This window comes from Miscanthus floridulus, chromosome 16 (genome assembly GCF_019320115.1).
Source record: "Miscanthus floridulus cultivar M001 chromosome 16, ASM1932011v1, whole genome shotgun sequence".
Lineage (NCBI taxonomy): Eukaryota > Viridiplantae > Streptophyta > Magnoliopsida > Poales > Poaceae > Miscanthus > Miscanthus floridulus.
The window spans coordinates 75,619,219-75,638,869 of record NC_089595.1 but is presented as its reverse complement, the minus strand read 5'-3'; the positions used below and the strand labels follow the sequence as shown (position 1 = coordinate 75,638,869).

The following is a 19,651-nucleotide window of genomic DNA, read 5'->3' as shown; positions in this document are numbered from 1 at the left end:
ATTATGATTTCCCATATGTAATCCGTTCAGATTTATGACGACACTCAAATACCATAACATATCCGGAAGACTCACGTCATTTGCATAGTTCTATCACTAACCGAAACAAGATCGATAGGGTGCATATTACACGATTTAGGGAGAGATGAAATCAGACAACTTTCAGTAACATGAGGATTTCTTCTCAGCAGAGCAGTTCAAAGAATCAGAGTTTCAAAATGAACAAGAACTTCATCCAGGTCATATAAGCATATGAATCACAACATGGTTTAAGAATTGTCAGGTCACACATGCTAGATCAACTACAACTGAGAACGTCACAATGTTCATTTTCCTGGAGGGACCATAAAAAAATGCAAAATCATGACAATGGACATTTCACTATGAGTATGAATGGAACAAGGTTACAATTGCAAACGTGCATTGATCTTAAAAATGTTGCTATATAGCCTTACCTCTAGCACATAAGCATGATTTCAGAAGACTGAGCTTTGGGCTTCAGTCATTCAGTGCCACGGAAGTCCTAACTTCTGATCCCCAAACGGCCAAACCCTAGAAATTTAATCTTGCCCTCAAATGCCTTAACAACATCAGGCACCTCCTTAGCATACCTCAACACATACCTCTGCGAGAAGACCTTAGAATTGGAAAGCAGTGGCGGAATCAACTTCTGTGTCCGCTCAATCTTACCCGCCCTCATCAGCATGCTCAGCACGGCGCACCTTGGCATGATATTCTTCTCCAAGCTCAATGCCAGAGTCAGTGGCTGTGCCATCACATCATCTATCTCAACCTTTAGCACGTCCAGGAAAAACTTGAACTTCTTCTTCATGGTCTCTTCTCCGACGAGCAGTATGGTGGGCTGCGTCTTGAACGCTCTGAGCAGGTCAGCCTCGGACACCCCGAGGCTCTGGAAAAGCGCCACCTTGCGCGTCCACGTCTCCCTCCTAAGGCTGCAAATCACGCGGAAGGCGTAGAGGAAGCCCGTATCCGTGACGCGGAAGCCGAGCGCCTTGAGGTCATGGAAGGCCTCGCGGATGCGCTTGGGCGATGTCTTGATCATTCCCATGTGGATCATGAAAAGCTTGGCGATGGCTTCCTTGGAGAGACCCTGGCTGAGGAACGCCTCGACGGCGGGGCGCATGGCGCTGTCGAGGTCGGCCATGAGCGCGCGGGGCACGCGGGAGACGGCGATGCGGATGTTGTCATCGGAGCCAAGGATGGTGCGGAGGAACTTGACGCAGGGTATGATGTGTCTGTCGAGGCTGCGCGCGAGGATGTGGGGCTCGGTGGCGAGCAAGCGGGGCTGGATCCCGAGCGAGAGGAAGAAGTCGAGCTTGGGGCGAATGGTGCGGTCGGGATCGAATGTGAGCAGCAGCGGCTCTATACGCACCGTGCGGGTGACATCCGCGTCGGAGAAGCCGTACTCGTGCAGGAGGGCCCGAACGGCGTCGGCCCGGGCCGTGTCCCGGATGCGGATCTTGCGAGCGGCAGCGACGGCGGGGGAGACACCGCAGGAAACCAGGTAGGAGACCGTGGTGGGGCAGGGCTTGCGGTCGGGCGCCGCCTCAACTGCGGACGAGTAGCTTTGAGAGAGGAGGGCGCGCGCGTGGTTGGAGTGGATGGGGTTCTTGCCGCTGGCGGCCGCGGAGGCGGCGGCGAGGATTGGAGAGAGGGGCGTGGTGAGCCGCCGCCGGCACAAGTGCGCAAGCATGTTGGATGGATGGAGTCCGTTGGATGCTGGATCCAGCAGCAGGGGAGGCGACCCTACTCGTGTTTTTAGGGGTGTTCGATACTCCGAGTGCATGTCCAGCGGTACGATAAAATCTCATTACCAAAATTAGCTATTAGAAGAGCTATATACTCTTTTAGACATTGTTCGGATACATGTGTATCCAATTTAATCTATATGTTATGTGTTAGAGAGAAATAGAATAAAATTTAGTTTAATTCAATTTCAATCAACTTTAACACATGTGAATTAAGATAAATACATGCATATCCAAACAACCTCATCTCCCGTAAAACGAGAAAATCTTATCCCCGGTATCTTCTCTAGTGTGTGAGGTCCATTTGTTATTCAATATTATTTTTTCCTTTCCACCCGCTTCTTTCTCTCTCCCTCTCCGCTCCGATCCGTATCTACGACTCCGCCGCCATGACTCGTCCCGCGACTCCGCAGCCTCCACTCCTCCGCCACTCTCTTCCCATCCCGCTCCTCCAGACCACTCCTCCATCACTCCTCTTCCCATCCCGCTCCTCCAAACGACAGGAGTGGAGGCGTCAGGAGCCGTGGCAGGGGCACATTTGGATTCTTGGCCGTATCTTGCCTAGCCTTACTCGGTGAGGAATAGCAAGAGCGCTAGATGTTTGATTGAGCGGCTAGTTGCTTGGGAGTCTGTGCAAGCAATGCCAGATGCGGAGAGCGGATCCGGCTTGCTCGACTGGGCAAGTCTCTTGGATTCTGTATAGGTGAGGCGAGGCAAGTTGGCCGGAGAAACCAAACGCGCCCTAGGTGTCTTCTTCCCCGCCCCCCGCCATGGCACCCGCGGTGGTGAAGCAACTGCTGTCGAGAGGCTAGTGATGACATCCACGTGGAGGGGAAGCGCGGCGCGGGCACAAGCGCAGTCAGGCACGAGAAGCTACAGCAGGCGGGTGTCTTCTTCCCCGCCTCCGGCCATGGCGCCCGCGGCCACCATCTTGTCATCATCGTCCCTTTCTCCTTTCTTGGCGCCGATGGTTGGAGCTCGCGCCAAAAAATCTCAGGTATTGGGGGAGGAAGGTTTCCCTCATCTTTGAGGGTTGGAGGATGGATTTTGCGAGACCAAGAAAAAAATTATCATTGGGGGCTACAATGGGGATGTGCTGGAGCTCTCAAATCTCTCAAAATACAGGTTTTTCTCGTTAGGGATGGGAATTGGGGGATTGCTAGAGATGTTTTTACTGAAGTTTAGTCCATGTCACATCGGATGTTTAGACACTAATTTGAAGTATTAAACATACACTAATTAAAAAATTAATTCCATAGATGAAGACTAATTTACGAGACGAATTTATTAAGCCTAATTAGTTCATGATTTGACAACGTGGTACTACGATAAACATGTGCTAATAATGGATTAATTAAGCTTAATAGATTTGTCTCGCAAATTAGCCTCCGCAATTAGTTTTATAATTAATTTATGTTTAGTCCTTCTAATTAGCACTCAAACGTCCGATAAGACAAGGACTAAACTTTAGTCCCCACATCTAAACACCCCCGGGTTGAGGGCACATGCGACGTGGTATGAGCTAGTTACTAGCTCTAAACTAACCTTCTAAATAGCGCTAACTTTTAGCATGTAGCTCACAACATGGATAGCCCCACGTGACACTCACACATAATCATATGAGCCTAGCTCCTGATCAAGAGTTAACGTTTCTCCCCCTTCTATTTTCTATTAAAATATAAAAAATGCTTAGAGCTAGCTTATGAGTCACCTGTTACAGGTGCCATAAGCATGGCAGTAGAGAACACAAGACCGGGCCTAATTCATCTCGCGCACACCTAAGCCACACAGGCCCAGCTCGCCCCGCGCATAAACAACTTTCCCCGCCCAATCGTAGCTCAGCTCAGTGCCAAAGCTAGGGTCTGTTTGGTTGACCTGTTCGCTTGAACTTATTAGCCATGGAACAATATTTTTCTCTCACAATAAATCAGCTTTAGTCGGCAGCCGCAGAAACCATCGGTCGAACTTTTGAGTTGTTTAGTTGGGAGTCAAAGGGGAACTGGGACATCGCACTAGAGAATATACCTAGAATATTCGGAGGAATCGGGAGCGAGCTCGCCCCTAGAGAAAAGCGCGGACGAGGGCGCCCCACTACGATAGCGTGAGCATCTCGCAACGGCCCGGCTAGGCGAGCTTCAACGGGTGAGCATCGACTGGATGAGCTTCGGTCCAGCTGGAAGAGATCCAGCGAGCGAGCTCCAACACACGAGATTCGGTTCGGCTAGCTGAGATCTGGTCTGGTTGTGCGAGCTTTGATAGGCGACCTCTGGTCTGGCTTCCCAAGCTTCGGTAGGTGAGCTCCAGCTCGACTGGGCGGCGGGAATGACAGACGGGGCGACTATGATGGCGGACGTGGCGCGCGCGCCGGTAGACGGGGCGTGTGGCCTTCTCTAGTGCAGTCGGGCCCCGCGGGGCCACCTCTGGGCTTCGGTAGACGGCACTGGTTGGGGCATGGTGAAAGGTTCTTGTTTGGTTTTGGTAATTGGGTGACAACCTAGGTGAACTAATATATTTAAATGTGAGATACACATGTGATTAGTCCACAGGTACACTTGTGTGAGCAACTCATGCCATGACGGTGAAGATGGCTTGGATTTGTTGCAAGGCTCACACATGTCATGAAGGAGCTCATTGCATATGAGACATGACATTGAGTCATGTTATTAAGGTGGAGAAGATCAAGACAAGACTTGGCTTGATGAACTAGTTGCAAGAGTGAAGAGCAAGTTGGAGGCTTTGAAGCGATGGACCGTATGGCAGTGAAGCTTGAGCAAGACTTGGCGCCGATGGACGAAGGCAACGGTGTAAAACAAGTGAGGTCAAGATCGATGAACCAACAAAGTCAAGTGATGATATGAAGTAGATCATATCATTTGTGATATGGTTGGTGCATGTGTTGCATCAACATCGGAGGAGATGGAATGGAATGCGCAAGGCAAAGGTATAACCTATAGGGTATTTTATTTCACCGGTCATAGATGTGTAGAGAAGTTTATGACCGGGTTTAGGATAGATGGTCGTACTATCAAGAGGGGCAAACTTATTTGCATATCGGTCATCTAGTGCCACTCAAGTGATCTAACTTTGCATCGTTGCTAGGATCAAGTGACGTGGTGAATTGAGTGTTAATCCTTTGGAAAATGTTTGTGAAAAGCTAACACACAAGCACATGGTGTTGTACACGTGGTGGTGTGTGTGTGTGTAGGGTCGAGATGGCAGACTAAAGGGGGGTGAATAGTCCTTTCTAAAATTAATCATGTCGGCTAACCGAAACAAGTGCAGAATTAATACTATCGTTCTAGCCAAGACTACACCCCTCTATCTTTGTTCTCTAGCACCTTGCAAAGATCCTAATTAAGCAACAAAGGTACCGGGCTAGCTAGAGCTCACCTAATCAATTTTAGAAGCAAGGTCACACAAACCTATGCCACTAGTACTTTAACCAACGGGGAGCTCCTACACATGTTAGTAAGCAAAAACACAAAGCCAACTAAGCTCACTAGCAATGCTCAATAACAAGGCAACCAATGCCAAATTAGAGAGCACAAATACTTAGCTATACAAACTAAGCTAAGTGACTAACAAGGTTACACAAACCAAATTAGTCACGCAAGGGAGCTACTTCTATGCTACACAAGCAAGAAGATAACTATTGAGGTATACAAGCAAACTAATTACAAGAGCAACTACACAAGCACAATGTATATGAAAGTAATTACAAGCTAGTGTAACAAGGATGCAAACCAACGGGAAGAATAAAGTTGACACGGTGATTTTTCTCCCAAGGTTTACGTGCTTGCCAACATGCTAGTCCCCGTTGTGTCGACCGCTCACTTGGTGGTTCGGAGGCTAATTGGCATCACCCACCAAGCCCGCACGTCGGGCACCGCAAGAACCTACCCCAAAAGTGAGGGTAGCTCAATGACACGCTTTACTAGAGTTACTCTTCGCGGCTCCCGTAGGGCGAGCACAATACCCCTCACAAATCTCTTCTTTGGAGCACTGCACAAACTTCTTGCGGGCTTCGACGGAGACCACCACCAAACCATCTAGGAGGTGGCAACCTCCAAGAGTAACAAGCACCACCGGATTGCAACTCAATCACCTAGTGCCACTTAATGCAACCTCATGATGCAATCGCACTAGAATCGCTCTCTCACACAATCGAATGATCACTATCAAGCATATATGAGATGGAGGGCTCTCAAGCACTCTCAAGCATGGACACAAAGTCCCCCGAGGTGCTCAGCATGAGCCATGGTCGAGACCACCTTCTATTTATAGCCCCATGGGCTAAACTAGCCGTTACCCCTTCACTGGGCATCTTTCAGGTTGACCGGATGCGCCGGTCATATCGACCGGACGAAGGACCTCAGCGTCCGGTCAATGGATGCTCGTCACATGTCACCTCCGTTCAACCTCAGTCGCTTAATCTCAATAGTCAAGTGATGACCGAACGCAGCTGCTCAAAGTGACTAGACGCACCAACACCAGCATCCGGTCATTTCCAGTAAGTATCCAGTCGCGACCGGACGCGTCCTGTCGGTCACAATCAGACGCAGCATCAGTGTCCAGTCCATCTCCAACTTCTCTGCATCACCTACATCACCGTATGTCAGCCTGACCGGACGCACCTAGCCAGCGTCGGATCACTTTCAGCGCTAGCATCCGATCGAAGACCGACGCCTATGCACTCTCTGCTGCCACTGACCGGACGCAGGACCCCAGCATCTGGTCACCACATGACCAGCGTCCGGTCCACTCTATGAGACCCTGTCTTTTCTGTATAGGGCATCGGTGGCACCATCGGACTGTCCGCACTCCACGGACGGACACTCTGCCGGTGGAGTTCTGAACCCCTCTCGCCTCCGTTACATCGCAGTTGATCCACATCAACTCCAACTTCTTCTCCTTTGCAAATGTGCCAACACCACCAAGTGTACACCACCATGTGTATGTGTGTTAGTATTTTCACAATCATTTTCTAAAGGATTAATCACTCAACTTGCCACGCCACTCGATACTAGCGATGATGTAAAGTTAGATCACTCAAGTGGCACTAGATGACCGATATGCAAACAAGTTTACCCCTCTTGATAGTACGGCCATCTATCCTAAACCTGGTCATAAACTTCTCTACACACCTATGACCAGTAAAATGAAATGCCCTAGGTTATACCTTTGCCTTGCGCATTCCATTCCATCTCCTCCAATGTCGATGCAACACATGCACCAACATGATCAACAATGATATGATCCACTTCATATCATCACATGATCATATTGGCTCATTGATCTTGACTTCACTTGCTTTTCACCATTGCCTTCGTCCATTGGTGCCAAGTCTTGCTCAAGCTTCACCACCACGCGGTCCATCGCTCCAAAGCCTTCGACTTGCCCTTCACGCTTGCAACCGGTCCATCAAGCCAACTCTTGTCTTGACCCTCTCCACCTTGATCACATGACTCAATGTCATGTCTCATGTGCAATAAGCTCCTTCATCATCACATGTGTGAGCTTTGCAACATCTCCAAACCATTTTCACCTTCACGGCATATATTGCTCACACATATGTACTTGTGGACTAATCACCTATGTATCTCACATAAATACAATTAGTCCACCTAGGGTTGTCACTCAATTACCAAAACCACACAAGGACCTTTCAATCTCTCCCTTTTTGGTAATTGATGACAACTCTACAAAGATATGGAAATTAAGCTCTTTTGAATTCATGTTGCTTGCCCAAGCAATTTTACCATGTGTAAATGATTTTGGACAAGCACCACAAACCCAAAATGGTAGTATTAGCTCCCCTATATATGTGCTAGAGTGTTTGTTTTGAAGCTCGCACATATGCATAGATTGAAATTGTGAAAGAGTAATTACTACCAAATGATGCTAAGGTGTATAGAGTAAACCTTTGAAGTGTGATACCAATTAGAGTTGCACCTTTAAGTTCATCCTTAGCACCATGGTTAGCTAGATAACACTTGGAAATAAAAAGCACTAGATACCTTGTGACATCAACATTAAAAGAAAGGTACTAGCATTACTTGAAAAGCATACCGAGTGTCTAGCTATCATCCTATGCATGCTAGTTTACATTTCATCAATCAAATTCTACAACTAGCATATATCACACAAGCATGCATATAGAATTTAAGAACTTATGCAATGCAAGCAAGCACATGACTATGCACATATCAAATGCAACCAATCAAAGTTCATGAGCTTGCTCCCCCTATTTGTGTGCTTCTCTTGTCCAAAAATTTTGATCCTTCTCTTTTCTTCAATGTTGCTCCGTCTTTGTCCATGTCCATGTCCAACCTCTATTTCTTTGAGCTTTCAATCTTTCACAAAGCTTATCTCTCCCCCTTGTTCAATCTCAATCTCAAAACTTTGATATGTTTGTACAATCTCTCCCCCTTTGTCATCAATTTCCATAAAAGGTGTGGTTCTCATTGATGCAAAGGTTTGCATTTGGGGTAAATGGTTGAGGCTTGAATCTTGCATTTTTAATGGACATCACTTGATTGTTGGAATGACACTTGTAACTTGTACCACTTGTATCTTGTGTAGGGCTTCTTGAGATACCACACATAGGATCTTTGATCTTGATATCAATTTGTGGGACACCTCCCTCTATGTGATAGCATGGGTCATCCATTTGATATACTTGAGCTCTTGTAGGTGAGGGATGCATTCTTCATTTGATGATCACTTAAAGTTGAGGATCACTTATGGAACCATCATCTTGCATGATTGATACTATGTGTAGATGTGTCCAATTGAAAGAATCTTCTAGTATGGAACCACTTGTTGGATTTATCAGTAAAAACTATTTCTTAAACATTTGCTATCTTCATGAGTACCCCTTATAGGATATCACTTGTGAGTTGGTCTAAATATCACTTGTAGATTCTTGATGAAATACTTGAGTCTAGATACTACTTGTAACAAACAAACTAGATATCCATTTGCATTGTTGTCTTGTGCTTGTACTCTTATCATTATCATGAGCTTCTAATGTTGACTTGAACTAAATTGATTTGCCTAAGCTTCCAAGTCCGGTTTGAACCAATGACAAGCTTCTTCACACCTCTTGCAAGGGTTATCTTGCCAATGTTGTACTTGTCTCTTGTTAGCAATCCAAATTAAATCAAGTACTTGGGTTCACTAGCTCATGAACAAATTCATATACTAACCACTAGATCAAGTAATCATTCAAGCAATAATGGTAGGCTATGAATTTAAACATTTCATTTGTTATGCTTGATCCTATGAAGCATGTACTATATGCACTAACTGCAAACTAGTAAGGGGTGAAAAAATCATGCACATTACAATGATACCTTTGCTATGTTAGAGTAGAGGATAGTCACATAGATTCTAATTTATTACTCCAATAACAATGTGAAGTCCAATTATAAGCTTGGCGAAGACCAATAGACACCATTTTGAATTCCACTCTTCACCCATATGAAATGAATACCACTTATGATCAAGTGCACTTTCTTGTTATGGTTGGCTTGCTTCATCTTTTAATCTTTGCTTGCATGAGAGAACTATTTGGAATACCACTTGAAATATCATGACTAGCTCTCTTTTGGGTGTTGCTTGCTTTTCTTGATCAACCCTTTTGATTGCTTCAACTAAGCATCTCAAATGTCCCTCAGATCACCACTTCCATGTTAGCCTTCTAAGTACCACATTTGGTTTACCTACACATAGGCGGCAAGCCCCTACACTAGGGAGAAGTGACCTCTTTCTAAAGAACCATTATTGATACTCACTTGAAATAGTTTGATTGATTGATCCAAGTGATGGACTTAACTTGATGAGTAACCTTGATTCCTTCTTTAAGTCCTTTTCTTTCTACTTGTTTAAGTCCTTTTCTTTCTACCAAGTGATCTCCAATCATATCTAGAACTTAAACTTCATCTTCAACTTGAGTTTGATCATGATCTTCATCTTGAGTACCAAAAGTGTGCAAAATACACTCCACAATTAAATGGCCGTTTACTTTTTGCTTGTCATGCTTCTAGATCATCTCAAAACCAAACTTAGGTACCTCAATCACTTGTAAACATGTTTCCAACTTGAGGACCTTTCAATCAAAGTGACTCTAGATCAATCCAACATTTGTCACTTTTCTGGCAGATTCTATACCCTTTAAAGAAATAAGCATATTTCCCAAAGTACAAATCTAAATACCACGACATTTGATGGAGGTGTGCATTACTAAGTTATATAGAAGCTGTAAAAATTTGAGATTCAGTTGACTTCTAGATTGCTACCAGATTTTAATTCTTTCACCACTGCTATATGCTGAAAACTATTGCACTATAGTTGACAAGAACCACTCTAAAACCGAAGCATTTCTTATCCAATTTTCATGAAATTTCTACATAATCTCATACCATAAGTCTAGAGCATGTACACTATTTTTCATGCCAATCCAATAAGTTTTGATCACTCAAACATGGCTAAGATCACAGTTCACTCAGATTTTCAATATAGGACATATTTCAATCACTTGAGCTATACTTCATCAAATATTAATCAAACTTGAAACTAACTCGTTTGAATACTTTCACAAGACATAAATCCATTCAATCCACTTACTAAATGTCATCTTATGAACTTATCCAACACAAATCAATCCAAACTTGACTACTAATCAATTATCCATTCAATCATCTCACAGCAAGCAACATTGCATATTTATCCAATTCAATCAATTCATATGCACCCAAATGAAATGATCAATAAGAGATATACCTTGGCTAGCTCATGATCGTCCAACTAGCAAGCTTCAACTCAATTATTTGCAAGTCATTAAATATATCCAATGAATCACTAATAACTTGAATTATAGCACTTGTATGTTGATAACACTTGGACTTCACTCGATTTTCACTTGGCATTGGGTTTGGATCTGCACTAAGCTTCATAACTTGATTCAACATATGATGAATAATATGAGATCAATTGAATCAAGTCTCCAATGCCGATGGTACCTACAAACAATCATCCACTTTTTGATGGTATCCAAACAATTTTGGGTCCTCTCAAGTTAGGTGCAACATACTTAGGCATAGCCTTAGTATAAATAGCGGGATGTTTTGCAATAGCAACCATAGAGGTACCATTACCACCCTTCCTAAGCATAAAATCATCATTAATTGAAATAGGCTTAGGGGTGTTACCTAGGAGACATGAATGTGCCATGTGTCCCCTTTCTCGGCATGAGTAGCACTTTCTCTTTGATTGAGCCTTCTCTTCCTTGCTCATGTGGTGCTTCTCATTGCCTTGCCTCTCATGAATTTCTTGAGACTTCTTCTCAAGCTTGGTAGGACACTTAGAGGCAAAGTGTCATGTACTTCCACACTTGAAGCACTTGATGTGAGCATAATCTTTCTTCTCATCTTCATTCTTGCTCATCATCTTGGCATCTTAAGTTTGCATTGGATGCCTTGCCGTTCCACCCCTTCGTGTTTTCTTCTTTTTTATCATCAAGTCACCACTATCTTGGTTGATCTTGATTTGCTCTTGCGGTGTCTTCTCTTGCTCAACTTGTGGCTTTGTTTGAGGCTCTTCTAGTTGCTTCACCAATTGCTTGGTTGGGCACATTGAGGTAAGGTGACCCCAAGTGTGGCACTTGAAGCACTTAACATGCTTGAGCCTCTCTTCTTTTTTATCTTCTTGAGCTTCTCAATGTTAGGGCAACCATTTGCAAGGTGTCCCGCTTCATGGCACTTGAAGCATATGAAATGAGAGAGCTTCTCTTGTTCTTGCTTCTTCATCTCTCTTTCATATCTTCTCTTGCCTCATCTTTTGCTCTTGATCTTGCTCTTGTTGAAGCCAATGTCACTTATGTCATTATGGCTTTCTTGATGATTGACTTTGCTAGTCTTGAAGCTGACACCACTCTTGTCACCAAAGTTTCTTTGAGTCTTCAACATATGCTCAAAGGTGACTTGAGAGTTATAGCACCTCTCTAACTTGTTGCTCAATTTCTTCACTTCATTTTTTAGCTCATTGTTCACCTTCAAAAGGTTAATCTCACAAGACATAGAAGTAGAACAAGCATCTATTTATGAAGAACAAGGCATTTCTAATAAATCATCACAAGAGGTGGATACATGCTTCTTGCCTACATCACAAGGGTTAGCAACAATATGTGATTGATCAATTGACCCATGTGATAAGCTCTCACTAGTTTTAGTTTTTCCATTGGAAATCTCCTTAGTGAGAAAAGCATGGTCTTGTACCAAGTTATCATGAGCAACACTAAGTTCCTCATGAGCCAATTTTAGCTCCTCATGTGAACAATTAGTAACATAAAGTAGATGCTTTTGTTGTTCACATGTGTTCTTTAGAAAAGAGTTTTCAATTTTCAATTTCTCGATTTTAGCCATCTCTTTTTCTAAAGCTTTGATCATGCAACCATATCTATCTAGAAGCTCCTCATATGAATCAAGATCAATCACATTTGTATTAGATACCTTAGTGTCACCTTGTGACATGAAGCAATGTGATGTAGCTGGAGAGCTTGAAGAAACATCACTCTCATATCCCGAGCATGATCCATCATTATCACCATCAAGTGTGCATGGAGTAGCATCATCATTGGCATCACTTGTGGCATCATCATCAATCTTGTCAAGTGATCTTATGATATAATCATTATCATCATCACTTGACCATGAGGTGGAGTAATCTTCCACAATCATCAAATTGTGGTCATGCTCAACACACTCATGCGCCTCCTTCTTGGGCTCATCATCATCGGAGACCATCCCATACTTCTCATTGAGATAACTCCAAATCTCATGGGTGGTCTTCATGTCAATGATCTCTCCAAAGATGTTATCATGCAAGGATCTATACATGATGTTAGTAGCTTGGATGTCAAGATCTAGGCATTTCTCTTGTGCTTGAGTTAGATTATCTTCATCCAACACAGGAGAAAAGCCTACATCTACCATCCACCACATTTGAGGGCAAATAAACTTAAAATTGTATATCATCCAATTTTTCCATCGTGTAAAGTGTGTGCCATAAAAATGTGTGGACAATCAACATCTAGCCCATAAGCTGCCATCCTCTCGGGTCGGTGAAGACCACAAATGAGAGACCTAGCTCTGATACCACTTGTAGGGTCAAGATGGCAGACTAGAGGGGGGTAAATAGTCCTTTCTAAAATTAATCGCGTCGGCTAGCTGAAACAAATGCGGAATTAATACTATCGGTCTAGCCAAGACTACACCCCTCTATCTTTGTTCTCTAGCACCTTATAAAGATCCTAATTAAGCAACAAAGGTGCCAGGCTAGCTAGAGCTCACCTAATCAATTCTAGAAGAAAGGTCACACAAACCTATGCCACTAGTACTTTAACCAACGGGGAGTCCTACACATGCTAGTAAGCAAAAACACAAAGCCAAATTAGAGAGCGCAAATACTTAGCTACATAAACTAAGCTAAGTGACTAACAAGGTTACACAAACCAAATTAGTCACGCAAGCAAGCTACTTCTATGCTACACAAGCAAGAAGGCAACTAGTGAGCTATACAAGCAAACTAATTACAAGAGCAACTACACAAGCACAATGTATATGAAAGTAATTACAAGCTAGTGTAACGAGGATGCAAACCAACGGGAAGAATAAAGTTGACACAGCGATTTTTCTCCTAAGGTTCACATGCTTGTCAACACGCTAGTCTTCGTTGTGTCGACCGCTCACTTGGTGGTTCGGCGGCTAATTGGCATCACCCAACAAGCCCGCACATCGGGCGCCACAAGAACCTACCCCGAAAGTAAAGATGGCAACGGGTAAAATCCGCGCGGATACTAGCCCTAGATATCCATACCCGCGAGCAAAAATCCGTGCCCGCGCCCGTGCCCGTTAACCATCACGGGTAGAAAACCATGCCCGTGCCCGCTATCCGCGGATATCACATGCCCGCGGGCACACCCGTATACCCGCAAAAATGAAGCAACAAAGCACCCAACCATATCTTAATAGCAAGTAAGAAATAATATATCAAAAAATAAACGTCTATATCTCAACATTAGATAAAGTATGGCACATTGACCATACAAGAGTCATCAAAAGTCTACATTAGTGTATCTCAAGTCATCACAAATTAACACGAATAAAGACATACAACCGTATATAGACTTATATGGTCATTGGCGCGGGTCTAGCGGGTTTGCGGGTGCGGATATCATTTTTTCATGCCCACGAGCAAATATCCATCGGGTTTAGAATCACACCCATACCCGTGCCCGTGGGCACAAACTTAAACCCATATCCATGCCCATTGGGTTTTCTATCCATGGGCACACGGATATTTTGTGCCCGTTGCCATCTTTACCCGAAAGTGAGGGTAGCTCAATGGCACGCTTTACTAGAGTTGCTCTTCATGGCTCCCGCGGGGCGAGCACAATACCCCTCACAAAGCTCTTCCTCGGAGCACCGCATAAACTTCTGGCAGGCTTCGACGGAGACCACCACCAAGCCATCTAGGAGGTGGCAACCTCCAAGAGTAACAAGCACCACCAGCTTGCAACTCAATCACCTAGTGCCACTCAATGCAACCTCACAATGCAATCGCACTAGAATCTCTCTCTCACACAATCGAATGATCACTATCAAGCATATGTGAGATAGAGGGCTCCCAAGCACTCTCAAGCATGGACACAAAGTCCCCCGAGGTGCTCAGGGTGAGCCATGGCTGAGACCACCTTCTATTTATAGCCCCATGGGCTAAACTAGCCATTACCCCTTCACTAGGTGTTTTTTAGGTTGACCGGATGCGCCGGTCATATCGACCGGACGCAGGACCTCAGCGTCCGGTCAATGGATGCTCGCCATGTGTCGCCTCTGTTCAACCTCAGTCACTTGATCTCAATGATCAAGTGATGACCGGACGTAGCTGCTCAAAGTGACCGGACGCACCAATACCAGCGCCCGATCATTTCTAGTAAGCATCTAGTCGTGACCGGACGCGTTCGGTCAGTCACGATCGGACGCAGTATCAGTGTTCAGTCCTTCTCCATCTTCTCTGCATCGCCTACATCACCATATGTTAGCCTGACCAGACGCACCTAGCCAGCATCCGGTCACTTTTAGCACCAGCGTTCGATCGAAGACCGACGCCTAGCGCTCTCTGCTGCCACTGACCGACGCAGGACCCCAGCGTCTGATCACCACATGACCAGCTTCCGGTCTACTCTATGAGACCCTGTCTTTTCTATATAGGGCACCGGTGGCACCATCGGACTGTCCGCACTCTACGGGCAGACACTCTGCCAGTGGAGTTCTAAATCCCTCTCGCCTCCGTTACATCGCCGAGTTGATCCACATCAACTCCAACTTCTTCTCCTTTGCAAATGTGCCAACACCACCAAGTGTACACCACCATGTGTATATGTGTTAGCATTTTCACAATCATTTTCCAAAGGATTAGTCACTCAACTTGCCACACCACTCGATCCTAGCGACGATGCAAAGTTAGATCACTCGAGTGGCACTAGATGACCGATATGCAAACAAGTTTGCCCCTCTTGATAGTACGGCCATCTATCCTAAACTCGGTCATAAACTTCTCTAACCTATGACCGGTGAAATGAAATGCCCTAGGTTATACATTTGCCTTGCGCATTCCATTCCATCTCCTCCAATGTTGATGCAACACATGCACCAACATGATCAACAATGATATGATCCACTTCATATCATCATGTGATCTTATTGGTTCATCGATCTTGACTTCACTTGCTTTTCACCATTGCCTTCATCCATCGGTGCCAAGTCTTGCTCAAGCTTCACCACCACACGGTCTATCGCTTCAAAGCCTCTGACTTACCCTTCACGCTTGCAACCGGTTCATCAAGCCAAGTCTTGTCTTGATCTTATCCACCTTGATCACATGACTCAATGTCATGTCTCATGTGCAACAAGCTCCTTCATCATCACATGTGTGAGCTTTGCAACATCTCCAAACTATTTTCACCTTCATGGCATATGTTGCTCACACACATGTACTTATGGACTAATCACCTGTGTATCTCATATAAACATAATTAGTCCACCTAGGGTTGTCACTCAATTACCAAAACCACGCAAGGACCTTTCAGTGTGGCAGATTTATAAAGAAGAAGTCAAAAGGTGAAGAAAGGATGCAAAACATGGGCTCGAGGTGCTGCCCTAGGGGTGAAAGGGTCGAGATGGCGACTAGAGGGGGTGAATAGTCTTTTTTAAAACTTAATCGCGTTGGCTAACCGAAATAAGTGCGGAATTCGAACTATCGGTCTAGCCAAGACTACACCCCTCTATCTATATTCTCTAGCACCTTCCAAAGATACTAATTAAGCAACAAAGGTGCCGAGCTAGCTAGAGCTCTCCTAACCAATTCTAGGAGCAAGGTCACACAAACCTATGCCACTAGTACTTTAAACAACAAGGGCGCTCCTACACATGCTAGTAAGCAAAAGCACAAAGACAACTAAGCTCGCTAGCAATGCTCAATAACAAGGCAACAAATGCCAAATTAGAGAGCATAATTACTTAGCTACACAAACTAAGCAATGTGACTAACAAGGTTACACAAACCAAATTAGCCACGCAAGGGAGCTACTTCTATGCTACACAAGCAAGAAGGTAACTAGCAAGCTACACAAGCTAACTAATTACAAAAGCAACAACACAAGCTCAATGTATATGAAAGTAATCGTAAGCTTGTGTAACGGGGATGCAAACCAACGGAAAGAACAAGGTTGACACGATGATTTTTCTCTCGAGGTTCATGTGTTTGCCAACACGCTAGTCCTCGTTGTGTCGACCGCTCACTTGGTGGATCGGTGGCTAATTGGCATCACCCGCCAAGCCCACACGTCGGGCGCCACAAGAACCTACCCCAAAAGTGAGGGTAACTCAATGACACGCTTTACTAAAGTTCTCTTCACGGCTCCCGCGGGGCGAGCATAATGCCCCTCACAAAGCACTTCTCTGGAGCACCGCACAAACTTCTTGCAGGCTTCAACGGAGACCACCACCAAGCCATCTAGGAGGTGGCAACCTCCAAGAGTAACAAGCACCACTGGCTTGCAACTCGATCACCTAGTGCCACTCAATGCAACCTCATGATGCAACCGCACTAGAATCGCTCACTCACATAATCAGATGATCACTATCAAGTATGTGTGAGATGGAGGGCTCCCAAGCACTACTACACAAGCCACCAAGGCTCTAGTGTGCTCTCCCGCTGGCCCAAGGCCGACCATGGCTTCTATTTATAACCCCACGAACAAATAGAGCCGTTACCCCTTCACTAGGCGTTTTTCGGGTCGACCGGACATAGCACCGGACGCTGCACCGGACACACCGATCGTGAATACCGGACGTGTCCGATTGCTATACCGGACATGTCCGGTAGCTGCCGGACCGCCACGTGTCCAACCGTTGCCTCCAACGGCTCTCTGACAAGACGATCGAACGCTTAGCACGAAACGACCAGACGCTCAGCCGCTATGTCCGGTCGAGTCCAGTAAGCCTCCAAGGCCGACCGGACGCATCTGTTAGAAGCTGACTGGACGTTGAGCCTCAACGTCCAGTCGGGTACAGTAAGCACCCATTGATGATCAGACGCATCCGGTCACACTAGACTGGATGCTGCCAGCATCCGATCGACTGCTCTGTTGAACACTGCTTTTTTATATTCACACCGGACACGTTTGGTGTGGCGACCAAATGTGTCCGATCGTTGAGTACATCGCCAAATACTGGACGTGTCTGGTCACCATACCGGACGTGTTCAGTCACTCTGTAACCAGCGCGACTAACTCCTTTTCGACTCTATCTCCTTCACCCTTGCTCAAATGTGCCAACCACCAAGTGTATCACCTTGTGCACATGTGTTAGCATATTTTCACAAACACTTTCAAGGGTGTTAGCCACTCAACTTGCCATGCCACTCGATCCTAGCGACGATGCAAAGTTAGATCACTCGAGTAGCACTAGATGAACGATATGCAAACAAGTTTGCTCCTCTTGATAGTACGGCCATCTATCATAAACCCGGTCATGAACTTCTCTACACACCTATGACCGGTGAAATGAAATGCCCTAGGTTATACCTTTACCTTGCACATTCCATTCCATCTCCTCCAATGTTGATGCAACACATGCACCAACATGATCAACAATGATATGATCCACTTTATATCATCACGTGATCATATTGGTTCATCGATCTTGACTTCACTTGCTCTTCACCGTTGCCATCGTCCATCGGTGCCAAGTCTTGCTCAAGCTTCACCGCCACGCAGTCCATCACTCTAAAGCCTTCGACTTGCCCTTCACGCTTGCAACCGGTCCATCAAGCCAAGTCTTGTCTTGATCTTCTCCACCTTGATCACATGACTCAATGTCATGTCTCATGTGCAATGAGCTCCTTCATCATCACATGTGTGAGCTTTGCAACATCTCCAAGCCATTTTCACCTTCATGGCATATGTTGCTCACACACATGTACCTGTGGACTAATCACCTATGTATCTCACATAAACACAATTAGTCCACCTAGGTTGTCACTCATTTACCAAAACCACACAAGGACCTTTCAGGGGGGCACCACCCCTACCTGTCCGGTGGTACCACCACCTCTAGGGTGGTGCCCACCTAGCCTCGCTCTATGCAGTGAAGAAGGGGCTAGCACCATCACTAACGGTGTGCAGCCCCTAGCACGACGGTGCACCACCAGGGGGCGTCCGGTGCCACCGCCGCTTTTTACCCGAGGCTAGCAAAGTTGAGTTTGAGCAAAGGGGGTCACCGCCATGGGCACCGTCGCCCTATGGCCGGTGCACCGCCCTCATAATCCAAAGAGAGAGAAAAATAGGCACGGGCACCATCAAGGCCACCGCCACCCCTAGGCGGTGCACCACCTCTACTTGTCCAATGCTAGGGAGTCTAACGGCTAGTTGAAATAGCCGTTGGAATTCAACTGTTGGAGGTGCACCGCCATGTCCGGTGCTAGGCACCGACCATTCCGGTGCCCTTGCAGAAATGTGTTCTAAGGCTCCAATAGCTCTATTTGGCTTAGGGGCTATAAATAGAGGTGGAGCTCGGGCTTGGCTGAGGTTGAGCACCTTGGGGATGTGTTGCCCTTTGTGTGCTTGGTTTGAGATGCCTCTAACTCACTTGTGCTTGCGAGAAGTGTGAATCCATTGTGAGTGAGTGATTCTAGTGCATTGCATTATGAGATTGCATCGAGTGGCACTAGGTGTTCGAGTTACAAGCCGGTGATGCTTGTTACTCTTAGAGGTTGCCACCTCCTAGATGGCTTGGTAGTGGTCTCTGTAGAAGCACACAAAGAAGATTATGCGGTGTTCTAGAGAAGTGATTGTGAGGGGTGTTGTGCTCGCCCCGCGGGAGCTGCGAAGAGCAATTCTAGTTAAACGTGTCATTGAGCTACCCTCACTTGGTCTGTGGGGTTCTTGTGGCGCCCAATGTATGGGCTTGGTGTGGTGCCAATTAGCCGCCGAACCACCAAGTAAATGGTCGATACAACAGGGACTAGCGTGTTGGCAAGCACATGAACCTCAAGATAAAAATCACCATGTCATCCTTGTCTTCCCATTGGTTTGCATCCTCTTTTACACAAGCTTATATTTACTTTTCATATACATTGTGCTTGTGTAGTTGCTCTTGTAATTAGTTAGCTTATGTAGCTTGCTAGTTACCATCTTGCTTGTGTAGCATAGAAGTAGCACCCTTATGTGACTAATTTGGTTTGAGTAGCATTGCTAGTCACTAGGGATGAAAACGGATCGGATACGAACGGATATCACTCATATTATATTTGTTTTCATA

General features: G+C 45.5%; 1 protein-coding gene across 1 annotated transcript; it reads right to left on the bottom strand.

Moving 5' to 3' along the window:
* Positions 1–227: 227 nt before the first annotated feature.
* On the bottom strand, positions 228–1,738 carry LOC136513548 (transcription termination factor MTERF8, chloroplastic-like). The gene has a single exon (XM_066507528.1). It carries the CDS (start codon positions 1,712–1,714, stop codon positions 524–526), a length of 1,191 nt encoding a protein of 396 aa, XP_066363625.1. The 5' UTR covers positions 1,715–1,738; the 3' UTR covers positions 228–523.
* Between the last annotated feature and the right edge of the window lie 17,913 nt (positions 1,739–19,651).

Coding starts and splice junctions, on each gene's coding strand:
- LOC136513548 (XM_066507528.1), bottom strand. CDS start 1,714: ATGCTTGCGCACTTGTGCCGGCGGCGGCTCACCACGCCCCTCTCTCCA.